General features: G+C 42.4%; 1 protein-coding gene across 1 annotated transcript in view; it reads right to left on the bottom strand.

Moving 5' to 3' along the window:
* Positions 1-16,325, bottom strand: part of CES5A (carboxylesterase 5A) — an 86,172-nt gene extending 69,847 nt beyond the window's left edge. Inside the window, 1 exon segment of the mRNA XM_060129795.1 lies at positions 16,234-16,325. Coding sequence (XP_059985778.1) covers positions 16,234-16,325 — 92 coding nt within the window.
* Between the last annotated feature and the right edge of the window lie 1,882 nt (positions 16,326-18,207).

Below are 18,207 nucleotides of genomic sequence, written 5' to 3'. Positions count from 1 at the left end.
GGTAAGGAAGGAGAAAATGTAAAGCAAAAAAAAACCCAAAAAATAAAACAACAATCTCCAAGTATGCAACACACCACTGCCTGGACTCTGACTTTCTCAGTGCCTTTTCTCCCCATCTCCCAGGGCAAAAACCCACATGAGAGGTGCCTGACCTCTTCTTTGTCACAATTGGTTGTTTGCTTTAGACAAATCACTTTATAAAAGATCAGGCTGGGAAGGTACTCTGGATAACCATCTTATCCCACCCCCTCAGCTTCCAGAGAGGAAAAGCGCCCTGTGGAAGGTCATTAGGCAAGAAAGAAGCAGAGTGAGGATCACTGCCTGTGCTTGAGCAATTTTCCCACTCGATACACCTCCAAACAGCCAGGTGATTAAGATTTCATGAATTCAACAAACACTTACTTAGCACCTACTCTGTGCCAAGCACTGTTCTAGGTGTTAGGGATAAAGAAGTGAACAAAACACTTCTCCTGAGGCTTCCATTCTACTGAGGGAGGGGGCACAGACAATTAATAGGTAAAAAGTAAATCCACTGTGCGGTGATAAGTGTGATGATAACAATAAGCAGAGTAAGGGGATTTAAGTGTCAACACTGGTGTTGTAGTGAGAGGAGGCTGGTGTCTTATACTGGTGGTTAAGGAAGTTCTCGTAAATGAGATGACATTTGATAAGTGCTATGGTCTGAATGTGTCCCCCCAAAATTTATATGCTGAAATCCTAATCTTTAAGGTAATAGTATTAAGAGGTGTGGCCTTTGGAGGTGATTAGGTCATGCGGTGGAGCCCTCAAGATTGGGATTGGTGCCCTTAAAAAGGGACCCCACAGCATCTCCTCACCTCTTCTGCCATGTGAGGATACAATGAGAAGTCTGCAACCTGGAAGAGGGCCCTCACCTGACCATGCCAGCACCCTGATCTTGGACTTCCAGCCTCCAGAACTGTGAAAAATAAATTTTTGCTGTTTATAAGATACCCAGTCTGTGGTGTTTTGTTATAGCAGCCTGAACAGACTAAGACAATCAGGGAGTTGAAAGAAGCAAGGAGGCAGTTGAGAAAATATCTGGGCCTTTTCAGCAGAGGGATCCACAAGTGCAAAGAGTCAGGAATGAGCTTGGCATGGAGCAAGGTGAGCAAGGGGAAGTAGTGGTCAAAAAGGTCAGCAAGACAGCAATGGGGGTAGGACCAGGTCACAGAGGGCCTTGGGGGCTGTGATGGTTAATTTATGTGTCAACTTGATTGGACTACGGGATGCCCAGATAGCAGGTAAAACATTATTTCTGGTGCATCTGTGAGGGTATTTCTGGAAAAGATTCGCATTTGATTCAGTAGACTAAGTAAGGAAGATTCGCAGTCACCAATGGGGGTGAGCATCAGCCAATCTCTTAAGGGACCAAATAGAATAAAAAGGAAAAGAAAGGCAAATTCCCTCTCTCTTTTCTTGAACTGAGACCTCCGTCTTCTCTTACTCCGTCTTCTCGGACACTGGTGCTCCTGTTCTCAGGCCTTCGGGACTTACACCAGTGGCCCACCAACCCTGTGACCTTCAGCCTTGGACTAAATCATACTACTGCTTTTCTGGTTCTCCAGCTTGCAGACATCAGACTGCAGACTTCTCAGCCTCCATAACCACATAAGCCAATTCCTATAATAAATCTCCTCTTTATTTCCATATCTCTGTCTCTGTCTATCTCTATCTCTATATCTATATCCACCTGTATCCTATTGGTTCTGGTTCTCTGGAGAACCCTGACAGGAGCCATAAAAGCACTGAAGACTTTGCTCCAAACAGGATAGAAAGCACTGGAGGGTTCCCAGCCAAGGAGACACATGATTGGACTTTAGTTTTAAAAGATCACTTTGGCTGCTGTGTCAAGAACAGATTGTAAGGGTGGAGGCTAAGAGTCTGACTGGGTGGAAATTTCAGTAATCCAAGCCAGCAGTGGTAGTAGTGGCTGGGACCAGGGGTTGGCATTCTTGGCGATGAGAAAGGGTCATATTTGGGATTATTTTGGTGGTGAAGCTGAGAGGATTTCCTGACAGATCAGAAGTGTAGTATTAGAGATCAAGGTCAGAAAAGACTCCAAGATTTTTATGGTGAGCAACTGGAAATGGTAGTCACCATTTTCTGAGTTGGGGAAAGTTGCAGGAGAAGCAGACTTGAGTAGACAAATCCGAATGCATGTAGAAAAGGCAGTTACTTCCTTTGCTTTCTGATTGCCTGTGTTTGGCCTTACACAACTCAGCTACCCATACCCAGGGCAGTTTAAAGGGTTTCTGTAGCCAAATACACCCACGGTCGCACTTTCCTCTGATAGATGTTGTGATTTCCAGTAAATTCTTGGTCCAGTTTGGGATCTCCAGGAAGCAGACTCTGAGATGAAGTTTAGCATGCAGAGGTTTTTTTTAGAAAGTACTCTTGGGATCAATACCTGTGGAATGAAGGGAAGGAAGCAGATTGGGCAGAGGAAGATGTTGAGCTGAGATGCAGTGTCAATGGAAGTGTGGGGAGTTCTGAAAATGAGAAAATCCTTCAGAAGTGCCAGAGCTGGGTGAGAAGCCCACTCTGAGAAAAAGTCACTCTCTTCATCGAGGCAACCCTAAAAGGGCTGTTGCTGACATCTGTATTCCCAAGACATGGCCAGCAGCTGGGGAAATACATTCTTTATTCCGGAAAGAGGATCTGGCCGGTGAATCAAAATGTCCACCACATTTCCTCATGTCAAACACAAGGAGGCAAGCTAGTTTCTTTACGTCCAGTTCTTCGGTACTAACTCCTGGCTGGTGAGCAAGTGGCAAACCCATCTGAGTTCACAGACTTTCCAACCGGTGGTGAAACAGGAGAGTATCTTAACAATGGAAATGAACTCAGAGGGAATTCCTGGTGGAAGGATGCCACCGTGGAGCTATGGGCTATCATGCAGCTGTCAACCCAGACCCCTGGTAACATCTAGTCACATCTTTTGGAGTCTTGATTTAAAACATCAGTTTTTAGTATGTGAAAAACTCAGGAAGTTAGGTAAAAATTGTGAACCAAGCACAATCTCCATATTGTCCTTCTTATCCTAAACGCTTAGAAAAAAAAAACATTAAAAGAATCATAAACATTGATGATTATATAAACAAATAAAATACAATATAAATAGACTATATACATGTTTAAAAATATATTCGCATATAATAAAAATCCATAACAGTATTGGAAAAAAGAAGGGGTGCCCCCAATGGACCAAAAAGTGTTAGGAATCCCTGAAAGGACAAAGTAAGATAGGGAGGACTGAAACAGGAAACCATACCTCAGTTGTACAAAGGAGAAACCTTCTGCAAAAAGTGGGGGAAGCAGCGCTAGAGGCACCAAAGTCAGAGGCAGCAGGAGGGCTCATGGATGATCAATGGGGTGACCGTTACAGAAGCAAATCAATACCATAAAATACTAAATTTAACAATCTGAAGAGCTAAATTTAAGATGAAGAACTAAAGTCAACAAACTGAAGAATTAAAAACCCATGGAAGGAATCAATAAAGTGAATGAAAAGAGATTTTAGAAAAGTCTAATTGGTATTCTCATGTGAGGGAATATTGCATATATACAAAGTAATCAACTAGAAGTCTTAGAAATAACAAATTTGAGTATTGAAATAAAAAACTCAACATATGGGCTGAATATCAGAATAGATAAAAGTAAAGAGCAAATTACTAAACTAGGATATGGAAGCAAGGATTTCTCCCAGAACAAAGCATGGAAAGCAACATAGATAGAAAGTAAGAAAAAAGTAGAGAAATGGAGAATGAATCCAACAGCAACAAAATCCATCTAATAAGAGTTCTAGAAAGAGGGACTAGTTAGAATGAAGACGTATTCAAATAAGAAGTGAGGGGGAAATGCTGGAAAAAAAAAAAAAAGGAAGTCTCCAGATTGACAGGGCCATCAAGTGCTGAGCAAGTTAAATTTGAAAAAGATCTACATCTAGGTATCTTATGGACATTTTTACAAGATGAGAAAAATTCTCCATACAGACAAAACTGATTCCTTACAAAGGAATGAGAATCAAGTGTCATCAAAATTCTTACTGGCACCACTGAATGCAACAGGCAATAGAACAGTAGTCCCAGAGATCTAAGGGAATTTACTTTTAACCTAGAATTTGATGTTCAGTAGAACTATCTTTGAAGTAAAAGGGGAAAATAGAGATATTGTCAAACATGCCCCAAAGAATTCTTAGACAGGATGGAACCATATAAAATTAAAAAAAGGAATCAAAGAGGGATTACCATATATTGTATCCAAATATGGGATTCAAGTCATGTTAAAAAAAGGAACCCCCCCCCAAAAAAAGGAACCCAAAGAAATTAACAAATTTTACTAATTGAAATACATGATGATGTTAAAACAAAATGATTAATATTTTGTAACTAAAATCCCAAACTATATCAACATGGTAGTTTTGGGGAAGAGAAAAGAAAGAATAGTAGGAGAAGGGAAGTAGTAAAAGGTTTTAGTATTTTTCACTGAAAGGATGGTAGGTAGTGATTAATTCCAGATGTCATTAGGCCTCTCAAAAATGCACCCAATCTATTACAACTGATTGAAAGTATACAAATGGGATGAATAACTTCCAAACATTACAGAAGAAAAAATAAAATTAAAATGTATTCAATAATTTTTTTAAAAAGGACAGGAGAGATAGGGATTAAAAAAAAACCAAGAATTTATGATAAATAAAAAGCACAAAAAAAGTCAGGAATAAGCTCAAATATATCAGTAATATCAATAAGTATGAGTGGTTTAAATGCCTACTGGATGACAGAGACTGTTAAATTAAATTTAAAAAATAAAAGCCTATATGCTGCTTGTAAAATACACCTAAAGCAAAATGACAGGGGGAGATTAAAAGTTAAAGGATGAAAATAGCTATGGCATGCAAATACCAATAAAAACAAAGTAGGCAGAGTTGTAATAATATCAAACAAAATAGAGCTCAAGGGAAAAAAATAAGAAAATGAACTAGGGGGAAGAGATAATTCATATTGATAAAATATAACATTTACAGAAAAGATATATCAAAAAATATATGATATATCTACAAAAATATATTTGTAGATTGATATATCAGCCATGAACTTTATGCATCCAATAATATAGTTTCAATACATAAAGGAAAAATAAAAGTTATACAAGGAAAAAGTGATAATCAACTTTCATGGTAAGAGGCTTTGTTACTCACCTCTCAGAAATCACCAGATCAAGAAGCTGTAGATCAAGTACAGATAAAGAGGATCTGAATAACATATATTATAATTTGAAGTGTGGTTTAACAGATAAGATGTTAATTAAAAGAGACTGCTCATTATATCAGTTATGCAGGGAACATTCAAGAAAAGGAACTCATGTATTAGGTCACAAAGGAAATCTCAACGAATCCCACAAGAAGGAAGTCAGACAGGTTACCTTCTAGTTAAAATGCAATAAAATTAGAAATTAATAACAAAGAAATGGCCAAAAAGTTCTATGTATCTGAAAAATGTTAAATATCTTTTAAATAATTCTTAGGTTAACAAAGAAAAGGTAATATTATTATTTAGAAATGAATGACAAGGAGAGGCCATATATCAAAACCTGAGGTATATACCTAACTCTGGAAAATTTAGTCTTAAAATGAAGTTCTCAGAAAAGAGAAAAAAAGGAAAACAAAATAACTAAGCTTTTCAACTCAAGAAGTTAGAAGAAGAAAAACAAAATAAATACAATGACATTTGAGGAAGATATTAATAGAGACAAAATGCAAACATTAATAAACTAGAAAACAAATCAACAGTATAGATTAATAAAACTAAAAGCTGGCTCTTTGAAAAGACCAATGAACTAGAATAATCTATGGCAAGACTGAGACTTGTGGGTAGGGTAGGGAAGAATGACAGAAAAGTACATCAAGAGTGAGAAAAGAAACATACTAGACAAAGCATATTTTAAATTAAAGAGAAAGTATATGCTAATTTACACCAAAGCATTTGAAAATCCAGATGAATAGGATAATTTTCTGGAAAACAATACATCACAAAAATTGGCTCAAAAAGAAAAAAAAATCATGAAAGACCAATAATCATAGAAGAAATGGAATAGTCATTAAAACTTTACCCTTTTAAAGTGCACCAAAGTGAGAAAGTTTACAGTTTTGAATGTCCTACAAAACATTCAAGAAACCCAGAATTCCATGCAATTCTATTCTATAACCCAATTCCAAAACTGGACAGGGAAAACAAATACAGAAGGGGAAAAACCAGAAGCCAATATCATTTATGAGTGAAGATGCAAAAATCCTAAACAAAATATTATAATATCAAAACCAGAATTGCATTGTGAGCAGGTATATAAGAATGAAACACTAGAACATCATCCATGTTTCTGACTAGACTGAAATCATCTCAACAGATCATTTCAATTGATGCTGAAATTTAATAAAATTTAGCATCCATTTCTGATTAATTAAAAAAAAAACCTGACTTAATAATGTTTTCTACTATAGACCCACAGCACACATCAAAGTTAATGATAAATTACCAGAAACAATCCCATTACAGTCAGGATCAAGGCAAGGATGCCCATAATCTCTGCTACTTTTCAGTACTGTACCGAGGGCTTGCTTGTGGAGAAAGACAAGAAGAAAAGGAAATAAATATACTGCTGAACAGAAAGAGACAAAATGGTTAGTATTTTCAGTCAATATAACCATCTACCTGGGAAATCCACAAGAACCAAAAGCCTATTTATAATCAAATATGAATTCATCAAGGTGACAGATATAAACACACAAAATTAATAACTTTCATATTCCATAGCAATAACTAATTAGAATATGCACTTTATAACCCTATTCACAAAAGGGAAAAAAAGAACCTGAAAAATGTCTCAGACAAACTTAATTAAAAATACCAGCAGAAGAAAGGTATAAAGCTTTAGGACATGAAGGAAAACCTGAATAAATATGAAGCCTGCAATATTGCTAGGTAGAGTAGATCTTAAACACCTGTCTTTTAAAGCCCCACTTCTCTAACACTAGGACCAGACTCATACAGCAAAGGCCAAAACCAAAAACTTGCCTTTTAAGTCAAGCGTGCAGGGCTTTGTAGATTGAAGACTTTGTTAGCAATTGGGGAAATTAAGAAAATGTCTTTTCAGGAAGCAAAATGAGGGTGTGCACTGAGAACAGAAGGGAGCAGAAAGAAAGACTGGGGGACATGGAAAATAAAACTTGCAGAATTAATAAAGTTCACCATTGTGGGCCCTGACCAAGGTGAGACCCAGGAGTGGGAGAGGGGGAGGTCTCTGTCCCCACATATACCCCACAAAGCCGTGGTGGCCAAACAGATGGCACAGCACATTTTTAAACCACTTTTTAACACAGTCACTTTTTTTGCCTGCTTGCTCTTTATTCCTCTAGTCAAAAGTTCCACCAGCTGTCACTGTCTCAAAGAAAATGTCAGGGGTTTGTGGCTGCCTGTGCCTCTCCTCAGCTCAGTAGGGGAGAGGGTCCCAGGGACCTCAGCTCGCTGTCGTCCTGGCTGCAGAACTTGTGAAGCGGCTGAGGGGTGGGCCCCTCACCAAAATGAACCCACCAAGGAGGTCCATAGCCAATCCTTCCCCCACAGTAGCCCTTTCCAGGTAGAAACATATGTACTTCCCAAAGCACTTTCCCTCTATTTCCTTGTCTCCTTCCAGACACCCCTGTGAGGTCAATATTATTTCCATTTCAAAGGGAGAACAATGGGGAAGCCTGGCTTCCAGGCTTTCAAGCTGTGTGACCTTAGAAAATGCCCTTTCCCTCTCTGGGCCTCAGCTTCCCCACTGCAAAATGGAATCGACCAAAGGTCCTCCAAAGTCCTTCCAACTCTATGGCTCTAGACCACCGCTTAGTATCAGGAAGACAGCACTTATCCTTCTCTCTGAATGACAGCTCCTGCTGCCTCTCTGAATCCTTCTGCTCCAGAGAGCCCACTTACACACCAAGGAAATCAGAACCTGGGAACTGGAGGAAGCTACCAAACTAGGTTCTGTTGCTTTAGCATTTTTTTCCGTCTCCAAACACCCATCAGTAACCTCTTTAAATGACAGCCAAATAGGGCAGTTGGTTTCTTGCTGAATCAAAATAAGGAAGAAAAAAAAAAAAAACTTGATGAGTAATTTGCTGAAACGAATCTCTGCTCCACCCCAAACCTTTTGAAATTACACATTTAAACTGATTTAGAGAACTTTAAAGATGCATTTAAAATTTCTTTCCCCCTTGTTTAACTATATAATTGTTTTCACTCACAGTAATCGTCTCTCGGAGACGTATGCTTGACTTATTTAATAAATCCTTCACATTTGAACTCATCCATTAGCAATAAGGAGCCTGACACTCCATTACCCACAATAAATTTCACTGCCATTAAATAGCCACATACCACATGGAGGAAAGGAGACACTTGGATGTCCTTGCCGAGCCAGGGCAGCGTTGGAGCTCAGCCCCAGAGCCTGCTCCAAGCCTGCCTCTGGGTTCCTTATTCCATCTCTGGATTCTCTGGGAGTCAAGGTATTGATCTAGCCAACCTGGAGGCTGACCCAGAAAGACAAAGTGGGATGGGTACACACATCTGCTCTAAGGCTCATCTTTGTCATTCCAGAAGGTTTGGGGCTGGGGTCCAGGCAATAGGAGCCTGTGGCTAGTGACCACCCTGGGGCCAAGGAAGGGAGCAGGCAAACAGAGCAGTGGCCAGGACTGCCCTTGGGCTTAATACAAGGCCTCAGCCACCCAGCTGGCCTTGACACAGATCCCCAGTCCTCCAGCACATCGTGCACACGGCACAGCTGATAAAGAAAAGTCAAATGTGTTTACCACTTTCCTCCACCGTTGCCAGCTGGCTGCATTCTCAGGGGGCACTGAAGCTTAGCTTACAAGCCGATGGCACCTCTGCTCATTACCAAAGGGCGGCTCCAGCATGGGAGGAAGAAGAGAATCATTGATTGGGGAACCTTGGAGTCAGAGCTGAAAGAGACTTCAGAGGCCATTGATTCCAGGAGTTCTCAAGCTCTGCTGTGTGTCGGCATCACCTTGAGAGATATCTGAATCTTCAAGGAATACCCAGGTAATGCTAATGCAACCAGAGGTGATCTGGTTTACTGGTTCTCAACATTGTCTATACAATATAATGACCTGGGAAGTTTTAAAAGTACCAATTCCTGGGCCTCACCCCATACCAGTTAAATCAGAACTTCTGGCTATAGGCCCGGGACATCAGAATTATTGAAAAGCTCCCCAGGTGATTATAATGGGCCATCAGGATTGAAAACGACTGATCTGGGCATCTTACAGAAAAGATACTATGGCCCAGAGAGTGGTTAAAACTTGCCCCACATCCCACAGCAAGTAAGAGAGAGAGCTGTATAGAATCCAGGCGTTTGCCAGTCTATCGTGAGCTCTCTGTGCATCCTGTGATACGTGAGGGTAAGGAATATGGCCAGTGTCGCCCAGGAAAGCTCGATGCCCTGAAATGACAGCCACCCTGCAGGAGATGATCCTTCAGAAGATCATGCACCTAAATGGTGTCAGTGCTGCTGATCTGGAAACCACACTTTTTGAGTCCAGACCCCTTTTATAATGCCTCCTCCTTCCTTTTGAATCTCAGCGCTCACCCATCAGACATCAACCCCTAGCTCTCGTCAGTCTCTGCACAGAATGAAGCCATGGAAATAAGCACACTGTCTTCTGCACCTTAGCAAGGGGTCCTAAGTGTCATAAGTAAATGGTAGATTCAGTAAATCTGTTTCCTGCCCAGGCTGTGAGTGCTTTGAGCGCAGCTCTGAGTCCCCTTCTCCTGTATTCCTTGGTTTGGGGCTAAGGACCGCCAGATAGAAAAGGCTCCACGTGGCCTTGGGCAAGTCACTTCCTTGCATGAGTCTCATCTGTAAAATCTGAATGCTAACACTCACTTCCTAGGACATCATTTAGATTCCGTGAAACACAAGAAGTAAAGTGCCAAGCCCAGAAGGGATGTATGAAATGTAGTTGACTATCTCAATTTCTATACAGAGATGGCACATCAAGGGAGATGCTGAACTTGGATAGCCTGGGTTCCAATTCAGTCTGTACCACTTCTTAGACCTTAACCTTTCTGACCTTGACTTCCTCTTCTGTATGATAACAGCAAGTGCCACAAAGGATTGTTGTGAAGGTTAAATTAGAAAGTACATCTAGAGCACTTAGCACATGGTAAGCACTCAATAAGCATTAGCTATTATTATTACTGCTGACCCCAGCCTCCTTCACAGTTAGCACAGCAAATGCTGGGAGTCCTATCCCCAGTGGTGGAGGACCTTACATGGAACTCTCCACCTTAGCAAAGAGGCACACACTCATTTGGCTGGGTGAGGATTACAAAGTGTGGCCGTGAGCGAGAGAGAAGCCAGCTGGATTTACACCAACCCTAGCAGGTGGCCCAAGTCCTCAGGGCAGCTGGGACACAGCGCCCTTCCCATAACAGGGGGGCACCTCCTCTGTTACCCCATGGAGGCTGTCCATGCCTCTAGCAGGATGCTCATGACATTCAAGTCAATCACTGTCTTATCCTCTGACCAAAACCCCAGAGGCCAGGCCTTTTTCTTACATGTGTCCCTTTTGAATCCTGGGATACGGTAGGCTCTCAATAATATTCACCAGGTAAATGAATGAATGAATAAATGAATTCATGCTAGAAAAATCTGTTGAACTCAGTAGTCCTAGGGATGTTGGGTTGAGCCATGAGGTTCTTGGGAACACAACAGAGGGAACACAGGACAGGAATCCCGCTAACAAAGGGCAGGGACCCACTCATCTCAGGACAGCCAGCCCTGTCTGGGACAGGGGCACTTAGGGAAAGGAAGGAGCCACATGATAGAGGATTTTGCTGACAAAATTCTCTAACTCTATGTCTGGACCAAGGAACTTTCTCCAGGGCTCTTAGAACAGGGTATGTAAACTGTGGAGAAGGGTTCCTGGAAGGAAAGTCAGGGGAGGGCTTAGGAAGGTTGACTCTTCCCAGACTGACTGCCTGAACTGGGAGCCTCCAGGCCCCAGAGTGCCTGGTTAGAGCTTAAGGGGCAGAATGAATGCTGCCATTTTACTCTGTTGGTCATTTCCTGTCATATGAAATCTTGAATTTCCACTAAACTGCAGTTTAATATTTTAATGTGGTAGCTCCTCCACCATAGCAGTGGTGCTGAGTTCCAATCCACCTATTTCCCCACGTGGGCAACATAAGGTCCCTCCTACCACTTCAGGTGGTCCCAGCACTCCACAGATCAGGAGAGCAACCAAGAGAAGCCTTACACCAGGAGGATGGATGGGTTGGAATGCAATGCTTTGGAGTGATTTCAGAGTACACTAGGTTGCAAATGAACAGAAACACGTGACTCTTGAATGAACAGGTCTCCTTTCTTAGTAAAAGATTATTTTGTCTACCTCCTTATCTCCTCCTTTAGAAGAACAGAAGGTCATATAGATCCATAAAAGCCAAAGACTTGTAGGTAATCAGAAGAAATGTGGTCAACTGGTTTTCTCTACTGTGCACTGAGCATGAGGCAGGAGCAAAATAAATGGATTCAGGAAAGGTCTAGATGGAAGGAGACATCTCTCTGACCCTAAGGGCTGCTGGGGATTTATGAAAGAGAGGGGGCCTTGAAATGAGCTCTATCTCTGCCCAGGCTCCTTGGGGTCAGGACCATGTCATCTTCAGGTTCTTATCACCGGCAGTTTATGTAAACTTGTTCCCTGACCCATAGCAGGTGCTCAATACTTGTTGGATGAGTATCCAGAATGGTCTAGAAATGACTCATAATTGAAAGAGTGTCTTGAAGAAGAGGTAGACACTTTGCCAGGGACAGGCAAACTACAAACTGTAGGCCAAATCAGTCCCCATCTGTTTCTGCACAGCCCACAAGGTAAAAATGATTTTTACACTTTTAAATAGTTGGGGAAAAATCAGAAGAATAATATTTTGTGCAAAGTAAAATATCAGATGAAATTCAAATTTCTGTATCCATAAATAAAGTGTTCTTGGAACACAGCTACATCCATTCATTTATGTATTGTTGATAGCTGCTTTTGCATGTCCCAGTGGAAGAGCTGAGTAGTAGTGACAGAGACCATATGGCCCACAAAGCCTAAAATATTTATTATTAAGCCCTTTACAGAAAACGTTTGCTAGCTCCTGTTCTAAACCTTTAAAATATGTAAAGAGCTGAGAGGGAGTGAGAGAAAGAGAAGGAGGGAGAGAGAAAAAGGGAGTAGCTTGGTAGAAGAGCAAACTACGGCTCACCTGAGTGTGTCTTAGTCCATTTGGGCAGCTATAACTAACTGCCATTGACTGGGTGGTTTAAACAAAAACATTTATTTCTCACAGTTCTGGAGGCTGAACAGTCCAATATCAAGGTGTTGACAGATCTGGTGTGTGGTTTGCAGATGGCCATCTTCCTACTGTATCCACACACGGCAGAGAGCAGAGAGGGAGAACCAGCTCTCTCCTGTCTCTACTTATTGGGGCGCTAATCCCACCATGAAGACCCCACTCTCAGGACCTCATGTAAACCTAGTTACCCCTCAAAGGCCCCATTTCCAAATACCATCATACTGGGGATTAGGGCTTCAATATAAATTTGGGGGGAACACAAACATTCAGTCTATTGCACAGAGTTATCCAAAGAGGATATATGTGGCCTTGAAAAGGGACATTTGTTCTCACTCCGATGGATACCTACTTCTGAGATATTTTTAGGGATTTCAAGCATTAGGACAGGGAGTTAGCAGATGATCTTTAAGCCCCTTCTACCCCTGAGATGCCCTCAAGGCCAGAGAATTCCAAGGTGACTCTGGTCCAGGGGTCTCTGATGCCTTCAGGCTCTCACATTACATTCTCTCTGCACCACCAGTTCTGTGGGAAGCTTTTCTGGTGCCAATAAGCTAGAGAACCCACTGATGAATGCATCTATCCATCAAGTAAGCTTAGCTAGATACACATGAGGCTGAAGATTCAAATTTTATTCTTTAAACCAATAGCTGACGGCAATTACTGACAAGAAAAGTTATTTCTGATTCACCAAGTCTCAAAGCTTTTGTTATGAGTCACTCTTCCAAAAAAAAGTGATGCTGCAGTTATATATGATCTTCTGTGGCCTTTTTCTATTGAACCATATTGATCTATTTCTCATCTGAAGTCATAAGGGCCTGATATACCTGCAGTCTTACCTTGCATCTTAAAAGGTCCTACTAGCCATCTTAACTTGAAAGCTCTCGTTTTGGTATAAACATGGGCCTGCTTCTGATTGAGGCACTGTCCTGGGTACAGGCACCGAGTCTGCTCTTTAAAATTATTCTACCTAGGAAAGGTTCTTTCAGGTGAACAAATAAAGTAAAGCCACAGGCGGAGCAAACAGAAGCCCCAGCAGGCTTAGAATAACCTCAGGGAATCAAAATAGCTGGAGAACAGGTTGATGTGATTAACAAAATTTTCTGTCATCTCAGAAGGTATGAGTCAGGTTTTACTGTAATAATGCCATGTAACAAACAATCCCAAAATCTTAGCGCCTTACAACAATAAGCATTCATTTCCTAATCATGGGTCAACTGTCGTTGGCCATTCTCAGCTAGGCTTAGTGGGGTCTAATAAACTAGATTGGACTCATGCTTTGGGATGTTTCAGATCTACTCTCTGCATCTTCCATTAGGGCTGGGGCATGTTATTCTCATAATGCAGAACAGAAGCTCCAAGAGGGCTGCAGAAACTCACTAAGCCTCTTTAAGTCTCAGCTTGGAACTTGCACAATACCTCCTCGTACATCTCGTTGGTCAAAGCAAGTCATATGACCAAGCCCAAAATCAATGGGACGTGGAGGTATATCAGAGCCATGGAGAAGCCATGGAGAAGCCATGGCCAGCACATAAAGGGAAGGAAGAATTATGGACAAATAACACAACCTAACACAGGGGGTGACCTGAAGTGCCTTTACTTCCCGAGCTTTGCTGAAACTATAAGAAAGTCAAGAGCCATTTTCTTTCTCACTTAGAGCTCGAGGACTGTGCAGGAATCTTGGTTTGATGATGGAGGACATGGGTGGTGTGGACCATTGTCTGAGTACCATGGGTCCCATCTACCCCTGGAGATAGGGAGGTTTATGGAAGGTGAAGCTGAGTCCTCTAAAACTTAAAGAAAAACCATCAAGCCCACATGAATACATTTTCTCCTATCTCCACCTTCTTGCAGGATTCTGTTTAACTGGTTAACTCTGGTTAATTGGCTTCCAGTTCACCGAGATTATATCTTTTTTTAACATATTTATTAATTATTTATTTATTTTATTTATTTTTGGCTGCATCAGGTCTTGGTTTTGGCACGCAGGTTTTTCATTGAGGCACGCAGGATCTTTCGTTGCAGCATGAGGGCTCTTTGTTATGGTGCGCAGGCTTCTCTCTAGTTGTGGCATGCGGGTTTTCTCTTTTCTAGTTGTGGCGCACAGGCTCCGGGGCACGTGGGCTCTGTAGTTTGTGGCATGCAGGCTCTAGTTGAGGCGTGCGAGCTCAGTAATTGTGGCATGCAGGCTTAGTTGCCCCACGGCATGTGGGATCTTAGTTCCCGACCAGGGATCAAACCCGGGTCCCCTGCATTGTAAGGCGGATTCTTTACCATTGGACCACCAGGGAAGTCCCCAGAGATTATATCTTGTGTTTTTACCACCCACTTAGCAAGTGGTGTTACTTCTGAATAGCCAGGATAATGATAAAATAAACAAAAGGCTATAGTCCTGTTCACGTGCTTACTTCTTGACTGTTTACAAAATGTTTATACTCACATTAGCTCCTTTGACACAATCAACCATCCTGTGAAGTGAGAACAAAGACAAGATAAGACCTACTTTAAAAGTGCTGATATGGGGCTTCCCTGGTGGTGCAGTGGTTGGGAGTCCGCCTGCCGATGCAGGGGACACAGGTTCGTGCCCCGGTCTGGGAGGATGCCACATGCGGAGCGGCTGGGCCCGTGAGCCATGGCCGCTGAGCCTGCGCGAGAGGCCACAACAGTGAGAGGCCCACGTACCGCAAAAAAAAAAAAAAAAAAAGTGCTGATATGAAGGCTCAGAAATGGTGGGTGATGTGACCAAGTTCAAAGGCCAAGTATTAAAGAGCTGGAACAGACTTAAGATTTTCTAACTCCTTGCCCAGTACTCCCTCCCCTCCCCTCTGAGGAAGAACAAAGGAAGCACTGAGAGTGGGAAGCCATTGATTCTCTCCTGGCCAATCCAGGAAGACCTCAGGGAAGAGGTAGGTGTCAAAAGCTATTGGAAGGAAGCTGTCAGAATGGCACAGGGGAAATGTTTTTATACCTTCACACAAAACAAGATCATCCAAAAACCTTACAACTACCTCTACTCATCTAGCCACTAGCCCACAGAATGCCTTAAGCAGCCTCCTAGGCTGATGCTCCATTTCCCGTCTTGCCCCCAGAGGTCTCTTCTCCATGCAATAGCCAGAGAGTCTGCACAAAACCCTCCAATGGCCCCCCAACTTGCTCACAATAAGGCTCTCTGGCCTAGCCATATGCTTTCTCTCTGTCGCCCCTCCTACTGCCTCTCTCCTCTCCAGCCTCACCCACCTCTGTGCTTCTCCTTGAGCACAGCAAGCATCCTTCTCTCACAGGGTCTTTGCACTTTCAATTCCCTCTACTTAGAATGCCACGCCTCCCAATATACCTACGGTTCACCTTCTCACCTGATCCAGTTCTCCGCCTGATCGTGCCCTCTTTGGAGGTGAATGAAAACCCCACCTAAAATTCCACATCTCATCACTCTCTATATTTTCACTGTATTTTGCTTTTCTTCATTGCATCTATCACTTTGTGATAATATACTGTACATGAAGATGTTTGCTTCCTTACTGTCTGTCTCTCCTGGAACAGAAGCTCCATGAGAGCAGGGAACTTGTCTGTTCACTGCCTTATCTAGCAGCTCCCGGAAGCATGAATGGTATATGGCAAATGTTCAGTAAATATTTGTTGAACAGATGAATCAAATAAATTAATGAACTGGTTAGCTCTTTCTCCTCCAGCTACAACCCACTTCACCACCTCACCTGTGGGAGGTACGAAACTTTCCTAGGACTGTTCATGGGCTCATGCATCCTTCAAGAAGAGCTGAGCCCCAAGACACCATCAACAATGGCCTGGCACCATTTCATACCCTCTCAGTGGCTGCTCTGACAACCTTGTATGATCACAAGCCTGGAACAGAGGCTTGACGGTGCCAAACCGGGGATCAGGAGGAGGCGCCATCTTGTGTCCCTGGAGCAGAGGTCTTGGGACAAAGCCCTGAAAACTGGCATCTAGTCCAGGAGCATGAAACAGATTGGATTCCTCATGATGCTCCGGGGCCTCCTTCATGGGGATGGCTTCCTTGAACCAGTGTCCTACTTGGTATGGGTCCCCTACAGTCTCTTGCTAAGGGACCCTGTTAACCCTGAGAGTTTCCCTGAGAACAGAAATACATGGCTTTGCATTGTCCCAGGCCCATCTTATTGAGAGCAGATGAAGACTCATCTTGACCAACCCAGGCAGAGGGGAGAAGGTCCCCCAGAGCCATCCTTGGTCCTCTCTCCATTAAGGTCTATTATGCCATTATTCATGTACCTCTCATGCTATGAGAATAGTCCACTTCACACATAGAGAAACACCAGCCATGTGACTTGGCCAACCAGCTAAGCCTTCACTTCTTAAGAGCTTCATCTACAAAATGGGAATCAGTCTCACCAGGCTGCTGGGAACTTGCCCAGAGATCTGAGTTTGAGCCTTTAGTCAATCTCTATTTCTGTAACAAGTAGCTCTTTCTACTTTAATTTCCTCTATTATAAAAATGAGAATGCTAGTTAATTATTAAGGTTGCCAGCTCTAAACAACCATGAAATGTCATCAGATTGTTCAATTAATTTGATAAACCTACCAAAGATTTTCTTATACAATAAAATATACAGCATATTAGAAGCATCATTTTAATTAGTAGACCATATTGTATAATTACTATATATATATATATGTACTGCATTTTTTCAAATACAAGCGTGCTAATACACCTCAAAATTATAATGCATGCCCCACATAATAAGGCAATGATTCTCTTCAGTACACACCTCAGAGACTTAATTTGATTTGGAGATAAATAAAGCATGGAACTTGCCAATTTCTCGAGGTTACAGTGTTTTAAATACCAATTGCCTTGTAAAATGGATTTGGGGAATATTACAGCAATCCAGTCTGACCAGAGGGGAAGAAGACGCCATTTCAACAATATTTCCTTTTCCTGATGCCTGCATCAGTCTAGCTGTGAGAGCAGCATGCGCCCAGTCTCAAAGGGAGTGTTGCGGGTTCACCACCATGACCCGCATGTAGCTAGACCAAGAACAGCCTTGCTTTGGTGGCAGATCTGGGGCCAACAAAGGAAGAGTTTTCCAGGGTCAAATCTCCACTGGAATGTGAGCTTCATGGGGGCAGGGACTGAGTCTGTTTGCTCACTGCGTAGAGCTGGGCACACAGGTCATCAATGATATTTGTGGAATGGAAGGAGTAAGGAGCAATAAGACTTTAAGAAGATTCCAGGAGGACCCAATCAGGGGATATTGTCCAGAGGAGTCATGCATTCAGTGGGGACCAGGAATCTTTAAGGTCTATATGAACCCTGAGATTCTATCTAGACCTGCAGGGATGTGTGCAAAATGGACAGCAGATGGGAGACAAGACAGCCCCTCTTTTCATATAGGTTCAAAGAGACATGATTATGGTGTTGGCTGGTCCACATCTGGCTGGGTGCCTTTCTCCTCTGGAAGAGGGACTTTGGGAGACAAATTTACATCTGCCTGAGCTGCTGGTGAAATGAATCACAGAATTCAGCATAAGGTGGGAGAAGCTATAGGCAGGGTCAGAAGAAGAATCAAAGCTTGGACCCTATATTAGTTTCCCAGGACTGCCATAACAAAGCACCACAACTGGGTGGCTTAAAACAACAGAAATTTGTTCCCTCACATTTATAAGAGGCTAAAAGTCTAAAATCAAGGTGTTGGCAGGGCCATGCTCCCTCTACGGATCCAGGGAAGAATCCTTCTTGCCTCTTCCCAGCTTCTGGTGGTTGCCAGCAATCCTTGGTGCTACTTGCAGCTGTAATGCG

The sequence above is a fragment of the Lagenorhynchus albirostris genome, chromosome 19 (genome assembly GCF_949774975.1).
Source record: "Lagenorhynchus albirostris chromosome 19, mLagAlb1.1, whole genome shotgun sequence".
Lineage (NCBI taxonomy): Eukaryota > Metazoa > Chordata > Mammalia > Artiodactyla > Delphinidae > Lagenorhynchus > Lagenorhynchus albirostris.
This window is presented reverse-complemented; position numbering and strand designations above follow the sequence as displayed.